The sequence below is a fragment of the Struthio camelus genome, chromosome 12 (assembly GCF_040807025.1).
Source record: "Struthio camelus isolate bStrCam1 chromosome 12, bStrCam1.hap1, whole genome shotgun sequence".
NCBI lineage: Eukaryota > Metazoa > Chordata > Aves > Struthioniformes > Struthionidae > Struthio > Struthio camelus.
This window is the reverse complement of record NC_090953.1, coordinates 1,439,191-1,448,954: the sequence shown is the minus strand read 5'-3', so window position 1 is coordinate 1,448,954 and position 9,764 is coordinate 1,439,191. Positions and strand designations below refer to the sequence as shown.

The 9,764-nt window shown below is 38.5% G+C and overlaps 1 protein-coding gene across 3 annotated transcripts in view; it reads right to left on the bottom strand.

Moving 5' to 3' along the window:
- Window positions 1–6,565: 6,565 nt before the first annotated feature.
- UACA (uveal autoantigen with coiled-coil domains and ankyrin repeats) overlaps window positions 6,566–9,764 on the bottom strand; it is a 37,127-nt gene continuing 33,928 nt past the window's right edge. Inside the window, exons 16-18 of one of the 3 annotated variants that reach the window (XM_068958330.1) lie at window positions 9,538–9,690; window positions 8,540–8,605; window positions 6,566–7,834 (exon numbers count right to left, since the gene is read on the bottom strand). In XM_068958330.1, coding sequence (XP_068814431.1) covers window positions 7,763–7,834; window positions 8,540–8,605; window positions 9,538–9,690 — 291 coding nt within the window. In that variant the 3' untranslated portion in view covers window positions 6,566–7,762. The remainder of the gene's footprint in view (window positions 7,835–8,539; window positions 8,606–9,537; window positions 9,691–9,764) is intronic. The other 2 variants (XM_068958329.1, XM_068958331.1) reach the window with 2 other exon arrangements.

Genomic DNA, 9,764 nt, shown 5'->3' with positions numbered 1-9,764 from the left:
TTGTACTTCCATCACCCTCCGCAGACGAATCTGAAACCCTAAGAGAACTCTTCCTGTTTTTTCAGACCCTGCTCTCCCTCATCCTGACCACTTGCAAAAGTTCTTCCTTTTTACCAAAAATGCCCGCCACCACAGTATGTCATTAATTAAGTGGCCCATTGATTTTCTTTACTTTCAGCAAGAGAAAGACTTAACTGCCCAAAGCTGGAATTAAGCTACTGGGACAGCGTTACTGTATTTCTGCATCAGATTTCTCTGATGATGCATGAACAAAACTACGCATGAACACCAGAGATCCCAGGTTTTCCAAGTGCATCACTCCCCACCTTGTAGGTGGGAAAGGTACCAACACAGAACCTCCAGAAGTCCAACAGCTTTAGAGTGCGTCAGACTCCAGAGTCGAGACATGTACGTGCAGTCACTGTCTATTTGGATTTACAGGAATCTGACAATTCTGTTGAAGCTTTGGATGAACGCATGCTGCCAATAGCCCAGGAGGCCTAACAAGCAGACAAGGTCTTCAAATTTTTTCTAGACAGAAGACAACATGAATACATCACCATTTGAAAAACCTGGCCCTACTGAAGCTGATGCTGCCTTTCCTAGCTCCTGTAAGATCAGCATTTAAATTCTTGCATCTATTATCTTTAATTTTGTACTTCTGCAGCCAAACACTTCCTCTTACAATCCATTGCAAAAGCTTCAAGTTTCCTGTCCATCCAGCAGCAACTAATTGCTTTTCTAGATATATAGGCTCTTCAGGGGTATACCAGATCAGACAATTCCCTCCTTTGTCAGTATGCTTTCTTCCCCCTCTCTCAAACCATCATCTGTTCTTCAGACTTCTCCCCACTAAAAGGTGGGGGCAACACATTGCAAGACAAGTGAGTGGATGTGAGGCAGTTTGCACACTGGGACACAGAACTGCTGTCAGATAGGAGGGGTTTGGGCTTCATCAGGCACAGAGACCAGTAAAGAACACATCTCCGTGTAGTTGAGCCTGCCAGACTTCAGCCTCAGCCAAGTGCACTGCAAGACGCAGACTGATTTGTTTTCTAGGTGTTTTCATTCGATGTCAAATGCCAGCATTAGAAAGTACTCATGAGTACATCCTTTCGGCAGTCTCCTCTGAGGAAAAGCACAATATTCTGGATCAATTTTCACTTCATATTTGCCATATACAGATTATTGTAAGAGGCAAGAAGTGTATGCACTTCCATTTCTTATCAAAAGAAATGGAAGACTTCATTATTTATTCACGTTACCCTGGGAGTGAATCTCCAGAAGATTCAGTTGAGAATTTCCACACTTTTCCAGCTTTCCCACACTAGTAGCAATGCTTCCTTTCCCCATCGTACAAGCCACCAACACTGCGTCCTGCTCCGAGAGATGCAGGGTGCCAAAGGCTGAACGTACGTAACAGCCCTCTCGATACCCCCAACCCAGGCGCTGCCAACGGCGGCCTGCATCTACATGTGTTCACCTCACAGTCGAGACCGCACAGAAGCGGAGAAAGGCCTGCTGTCGTTTACTCTTGAGCGAAAACTCAAGCTTTTCAAAGCGTGGTATTACTCCCAAGAGTCCACCCACAGTCAGCTCTGTCCTTGCTGTAACTTTCAAGTGTAGAGAACAATGTCTTCTCTGATTTCAAGCCATCCACTGGTAGCCCTAATATCGTGCCTCACTCATTTTTGCCATTTCGATTATGTTCCTACAACAGCTCACCAGCTAGAACGTTTTTTAGTTTCACAATTTCAAGTGAGATTCATAGTATTTAACAGGTATTTCCCAATCTACTTGTTTTAAAAAACTGCTTGTTCTTCCTACTTGCAGGAAGTACTCTCTCTCTTAGAATTCCTTGGCCTCCTAAACACAAGAAGCATCTTCTACCATTTCCCCAAAGCTGTAACCACTTTCATGTTCCTGAAGGGTTTCAAACTCTGGTATCCCACAATTGGCACATTCTTCTGAACTTTCTCTTCCCACTTTTTCCTAGAGAATTCCTTCTTATTGACAGAAGGATCATTTCTTTCACCTCTCCTTTTCTTGCTTCCCTCAAAACAATCCTTCATCACTTGTAAAGAAACTCGCAAGTCGGAATATATCTGAATGGTCAGAAAAACCTGCTTTTTCCACAGCAGTGATTTTTGTAGAAAAAGTTTTTAACCACACGAGCAAGTGTTCTCCAGAGTTGCCCGAAGACAAAGAATTTCTTGTTTTAGTGTCACAACCAGATCACACTACAGCTTTACTTGATCTATGCTCACCATTTGTAAGCTTGAACGTGGGTATACAGTGCAATATCTTACAATATTTAAATTCTAGCAAGTAGTAAGGCAAGACAAGGACAAGTAGTAAGGCAAGACACTCCCCAACCAGGAGAGTCTTACACCTAAAATATTCTCATGCTACACTTGACCCTCAACACACTAGGAGTCATTAAAAAAAGTCCTACTTTACTTTGAAATACTACCATTAGATTGTAACATTCCAGCTTGATACCCTGCAAATAATTATGTCATCTCCACTGTATTCTAAGAGCACGTAAGAAAACTTAACACTTAATGAAGTGTAAAACTAATTATGAACTAAAACTAGCTGTTTACAACATGGCAAAAAAATTGCAAAAAAAAAAATCACATTTTCATGTCTTATCTTCCTTTAAAATGTATGCTTTTCCCATCACCTAATACACTCTGTAAATGTAAAAATAAATATTCTTCACAGTGGAGCGCTGGCTTGAAGGCCTGTAAGTTCAACAATAAAAAAAGCTTCACAGTTTAATGGCTCTTAAATGCTCAATATCTTTTTCACTTAATGTAAAATCCATCTGACCTAATAGCTGTGACTAAATTATATGTATGTTTTTTCTATTAAAAGTGAATTTTCTGAGTTGGCAGAGCAATACAGGCATTAGATTAATAAAACCATAATATCTATAAACTTTCTAGAATTCAGATATATTTCCAAGTCAGCTATCCTAAGAAAAGAAGCCACATCTCCACTTTAAAAAGGTCTATTATGTAACAGCAACATTGTGCCAACAAGCAATTATAAGCTGCATTATCACAGAATGGTTTAGGTTGGAAGGGACCTCTGGAGATCATCTAGTCCAACCTCCCTGCTCAAGCAGGGTCCTCTAGAGCATATTTCCTAGGATCACAGGAATCCTTTCCCAGGATTATCTTACTGAGGTTGCATTACTATACCGTGGAAGAGATACGCATGCATCTCCTATGAAGCATCCCTCAAACCTTTTAAGATGCACTTTATTTACATCTGACTCTTTGCGACCTCCCATTTTTTCCCCTTTCATTTATCAATGTTTGTCCATGAATGTATACATATTGAAAGTCTCCTTCACTGCCCAAGTGATACCTCATGCTTGATTATACTGAACACATGGATTATCACTGTCATGGGAGTCTCACTGAGGAACAGACAGCCTAGGTTTTACCTTCACCTTCATAAGTCAATCAAGCCAAGAAAACCTCTGATACAACATTGCCAAGAGACTTGTTCAATTTGAGCCTAGATTTCTCCATTGGTACAGTATTTAAGCAACTCATACCTATTAAAACGCAAAATAAGGTTATTTTCTTGCTTGCTGTGATTTTATAGCATCATCTATAACAAGGTAACAAAAAAAAACTGAGCTAGCAAGTATAACAAAATATGGAATTACAGTGCTCACAAGGAAATTCAGGCTTAAGCCTCTCAATTTCTAAGACACTTTTTATCTTGCATTCATTTCCAAATTACGTCTTTCTTCCTAGACAACTATTGTATCCAAATACAATCCTGCTGTTAAGAACTGCTATGGAAGGGGTAAAGTAACTGCAACTAAGAACTCCAGAGCTGGGTATTGATACTAAAATGGCAGAAACTCTGCAGAGCTACTCCTCCAGAAGGAGGCCACTTTCTGATGTTGCTACAGAAGATGTATAGTTTTCATTGTCCAAAGAATCAATGGAGCAGAAATTAAGAACTGAGAAAGAAAAAAATCCACATCCAAACAGAAATGCCACTACAACAAACATGGCACAGTTTAACACAGAAGTAAACTTTGTTCAATAAAGAAATGTTGAATTCCAGATCAAATGAGTTTAGCATGATGTTTTTGGGGATAGAAAGTGGGCAGAGCGCTCTGAAACTCTCAGCACGCAACAGCCAGTTAGACATGCACACAGATCTCTCAGATCCTGCATTCTGACAAAGATCAATTTCCCTAACTGAACAGTGAAAAACAACTTTTAGTTTGGAGCACGTTATCAGAAAGCCTACAGGAACATAATTATTATACTGATCTCAGACAAGTACCAACTTCTCGGCTTAACTGACTGTTTAGCATCACAGTAACACGCAGTATTAGGGGAATATTAAGGAAGCTTTAAACACATACTTCACCCCAGCTACCAATACGTATTTCATCAAAAAACTGACGATTGTAATTATATCATCAGAAAACACATGTGTATGTGTGTATGTATGCACTGCAGTGGAGTAAGCCAGTAATCAAATTTATGCTTCTAGTAACATGACTTCAGGTTCAAGTTGCATAAGTGGTCTCGATCGAAGTCATTGAACATGGTGAGGAACCTCAGACTTGTGCTGCTTTGATTCAGTGGCTAGAACAAGCTACAACAATCAAGCCTTCGTATGACAGCACCACAATAAGGATCTTGAACGTGTACAACCTAGGCATCTCCAGATACCTGTTCTGACACGGGTCAAGGAGTGGGAGAGCAGTAAAAATCTTCAGCTAGCAGCCTGCTCTTGAAGTTTCAAGCTGGTGCTTTAGTAGCATGCTAATCTCTTTTTAAAGAGGATGACAAAAGTAAAACACGAACAGAAAGAAATTACTTTGCCTACTAAAAAATACAAGAGGATAGAAATTTCACTCAAAAAGCTTTTAAATAATTAGTCTCACTCTGGAGAGAAGACTTAACTTTATTCTCAGATGTATTATTTATCAGGAAGTCATCAGTAAAAACCACTTCAAGACACCCTGCAGATTAACTGACTCTGTAAAGTTGGCAGAACATATCTACTGGCCTAGGAAACCTAGGAAACGTTTAGACACATCAAATCATGAAATAGTTCTACCCAAGTAGCAGTTACTCTTCAGAAAAACCTCAAATGTCAGTACTTTCCCCCCACCCTGGTCAAATTTGAGATTTCCCAGAACCCAAAGAGAGCTTCTGCATACTGACTCAGAACAGAAGAAACAAGCAACTCCTGTAAATCCTTCAAAGTTCCAAGGAAGAACTCATTGTACTCCGCTCATTGTTTAAACACAGTAAAGTTTCACTTACACTCGTCATACCTTAACAACTTGCAGCCTTTCCCATTGTCACATTCCACAGATGTGAACAGGTAAGCCAAACAACAAACAAACAAAAGTTAAGCTAACGGTAAAAGTAGGGAGCCCTTTACTTTCAAGTCACACCAAATGAACAGACTTCAATAGCATCGAGGAATCATCCTGTGAAGATTGTTTAGCTAGTTCAAGAAGTCAGGTAGCAGCATAGGATCTTACGTGGATATACTTTCATCAAATGCAAAAACCTACTGGCTCACCTCCAAATCCTGATGACTGACGTAACAGAGAACATACCCTGTTTGGTGTGGAAGTGGCCAGAATAGATTTACTCTGAGAGGTCATTGACAGAAGCTTTAAGTTCTTTATATTTGATTCTCAAACACCACCATTAAAATTTTTACCAACCATGAACTCCGAAAGTAGACAGAAGAACAACTAATCTTAGCAGCAGATACCTAAAAAGTAAGCCTGTGTTACCTGGTATTCAAGAGCATTCAAGTGAGTTTGACATCCTTCACTATCCATACTATTTTGCCAAACTAATCACATTGCTTTATCTTTTACAGAATTGACCACTACAATACAAAAAAGAATAACACACTTTATTGGTATGCAATATGGAAGAAGTTTAAAAAAGTTACATAGAGCTCCCTCAACAAGGAAACATACAGTACCAAAATACACCAGAGTCAGTATATCAAAACAATCAGTTTCTCTCCAATAAGAGCTTCAAGTAATGCAATCAGTAGAGAATTTGGCTAAAAACTAAGGTTATAGATATATATATATTGAGATGCCTTCTGTAATAATCCTCTAAGAAATTAAAGGAAAGCAGCAGGAGATCTGTTTTACTACAGATATATATTTACTAAATATATATTAATTATATTTATATAACAAAAAAACTTTCCTGCACATTCATCATTATATCTGCATCCTCTCCTCTGCGGCAGCTGCCATTTCCATTCTATGCCATGACAATGCTAAAATAAGGAGACAGAAGAGGAAACAAAACATAACACTACTAACAAAATAAGATCTAAGCCTGAAAGGTACAGTTTCTTGGGTTTGCATTAAGACCAAGTAAACAAGCAGAGACCTCAGAACTTTGACTTAAGTCCTTATTTCTCAGGAGCATGGAAGAGGAAGTTTATCTTTTATCCATTAGGATGCCGGGTTCCTACTTACTAGTTACATACAAATACTTTCAATCAAGTCGTTTGAAGATAACAGGACTACTGATAGCACTTACAATGTTTATTCTATTAGAACAGTGATACACTTAAAGAAAAACGTCACTGACAAATGAGCCTAATAATCCTTGCCCTCCCCCCCCCCCTTCTTTATAAAACTTCTCAGGTACATCAACCTTTGGAGTTATTGCACCTTTACGTAAAAAGGAAGCCGTCTTGTTTAACAGGTAGATTCCAAGCAAGTTAAAATTTGCATTTTATTAGTCTTACTATTTGCATCTTTCCCCATAAATAATTGGCTTATAGTACATAATTTACATTTAAGAGGAAAATACCTTAAACTTCTGTGAGAAAGTGTTTGAAAATCCAGTATCTGAATTGTTTAAAGTATAGCTTAATGAGATGCTCAGTTTACACCCATGTTATGCCTAATGAAAAATGAAATTAGACAAGAGGAGGACTATTGCATTTAGAACGAAATGCCGTTCTGCAAACCACGACACTCCAATCTTACTATTAGAGCCTACAGTAATCAACATTACCAAAGAGTCATTAAAAAAAAAAAATCTCCCGGGGAGATGGAGATTAAAAATTAGTGTTTTGACAGAAACCCTGATTTTTAAGTCTTGTAAAAAGCAAAGGCACTACATCCTGAATTACTTAAATAAAGTCTGTAACTTGGCCAGCCAAGTTGCAGCATATATCTAAATAACTTCCATCTTGCTTTGCAGCTGACCTAAGCATGCTGTAATGTCCTGATCAACTTAAGTGACAAACAAGATAATCTTAAAAAAAAAAAAAAAAAAAGCTAAGAATTATTTAGCTACAATACTTCAGCCAAGCTCATTTGAACGCAGTTTATTTTCAACCATATCATGAGAGTTCAAGTTATAGGATAAACTAGAATTTCTGCATATAGGCCTTGTTTTGAAGTGGTCAATCCGACATTGAAATAATTTAACTACTATGTCATCATTTTGACTTGCAAGCCAATTGTAAAATAAGCTCTCTATCATCTATTAGTCTACTGAAATAAGGGTTAGATCTGAAACTGTGGTTCTATTTTACCATTTTACAAGAAAATATTTCAGCTTCATAGAGTGTTTCATATTTGGAGTAACTTCTGGGGGATTCTAATTGCAGTTATGTTATCATAGTAATATAAATCTCATGAAGGTTATCACTACCGTAATCACAGCACTCCTACAAGACGCAGCAGCCCTCAAGAGAAATGGCACTAAGCATATCAGCAAACAAGCCCCTGTCTCATTCGAATGATCTGTAGTAAAGCAGCTTGGACATCTTCATCCATGTGACCCTAGAGCAAGCAAACACTTCAGTTAAAAGAAAGAAAAGGCCCATAAATGTCACCATTCATAACTAACACTAGAAGATTCTCCAGAACTGCCCAAAATGATTAACTCATTTCTGGTTTTCCCCCACTCCAGGCAAATCTGAAATACTTAAGAAATCCTTTATTGTTTTCTCATGAGAGAAAGAAGGGTCCATCTTAATAGCACAGGAGTTTCCTATTTGAAAACATTATTTGGGAAAAAATTATTGTTCATATCCTCTTGACTCCATAGCTCCCTGCTGTAATAGTGGCCCCTCTTGTGTGCTTAAGTATCTGAAATCATAAAACTTCAGAATTAGTTATCTAGTTTTTTGTTCAATGAGAGCCACTGGGTAAGGCTGTATTAAGAGTTTCCAACGCTCTCTTGGCTTCGGTCCAGCTTTATTTGAGATGATGCAGAATTAACACCACGCTCACGTCACCCGATACCATCGCCCTCAAAATAAGTAACTGTTGTATATGGTTATATTGTATATAGATGATAAAGAGATGGAACAATAAATATATACTATGCCTGTAGCTTTACTTTTCTGATAGATCAGTTCATTCTAAAACTCTCAACTTGAAGACAGATACGCGATACTAAGGTTCAATCTATTTGAGGTCTTCCAGGAAGAAGAAAAAGCGTCTTCAGAATCTCTACATTCAGGCAATGACAGACTAACATACCTGTACAGCACTAAGAAGATGTGTCCGATAAACTGAAATTACTTCTTGGTGCTGCCTTTTAGCATCCTATAAGAACAAGATAGGGAGGAGATGAAATCAAATCTTATCATTAATCCCTGCATAATTCCAGCTTTGCATTTTGGTTTTGTGCACATATTTTAGACTAGCAAAAACAGAATTTCAAGGTTAAAGATTGCTATATCCTCTTCATTAACCAAGAAGAGAGTCATCCCTTCCTTTATTTTTTTTAGTTGCTTACTGGCAGCAGACCAATTTTGCTGAAAGCAAGGCTATCAGGCTGATCCAGTGCATCAGTCCAGGTGCTAAAAATCAAAAGCCTGCTTCATCAAGAGAACACGTGGTATCTGTTTTAAAACCCTCAATTTAAGTATGCTTCACCTTATAAGGGTCAGCCTTGCAAACACCATTAAGGATATATCCTAGTTCTGTACAGATTTACAAATACATAACTTTACTCACATACATGGTTTTAAGTATGAGAAGCTTTACTGAAGTCACAAAGGCCACTGATATGCATGCTGGAACACAAAACCACAGCTCCTACGATAAAGTATTCCCTCTACTGTGACTACTTCATGATAAGCATCATACTGCATGGCATTCGCAGCCAAGGGAATGCAGAGTCACCAAACTGAACTTTAAGAAAGGACCGTTCCTTTCAAGAGGAGAACGGTGGTTTTTGTAAGAAACGTTACTGTATAAGCTCTACACAGAAACGGTCTTTGCATTAACTATCACAGCACACCTAGTGAGCACAAGTTTTCTCCAGATAAAATGTTTCTGTGCCCACTTCATCCGGAAAGTTCCCAAACTTATGTGCAGAAGGCACATACATTAGCACTCTACTTGTCCTCAAAATTCAGGCCCATAATCGACTCCAGTGCTCTAATGGGCACACAGGTATTTCCCTGTTCGTAAAAGAAACCCTGTAAGCAATGCTACCACATTTCAGAGCAATGTCTTGCATAATTACTTACAGCCAGCTGTTGCTGCAGCATTTGCACTTGGTTCTGGAGTATTTCAACCTGTTGGTTCTGTCTTCTTGAGGGAATCCCACTGGTGTACGTAAGCTGAGACAAGCCATTAAGAGCTTGTTTCAATCGCTCTACATCATTAAGCAGTTCTGTTATCTTTAAAAGAAGATTACAAAAACCTCACTCGGGGATGTCCCACTTACTGAAAAGTAATATTCTTGACATTTTTA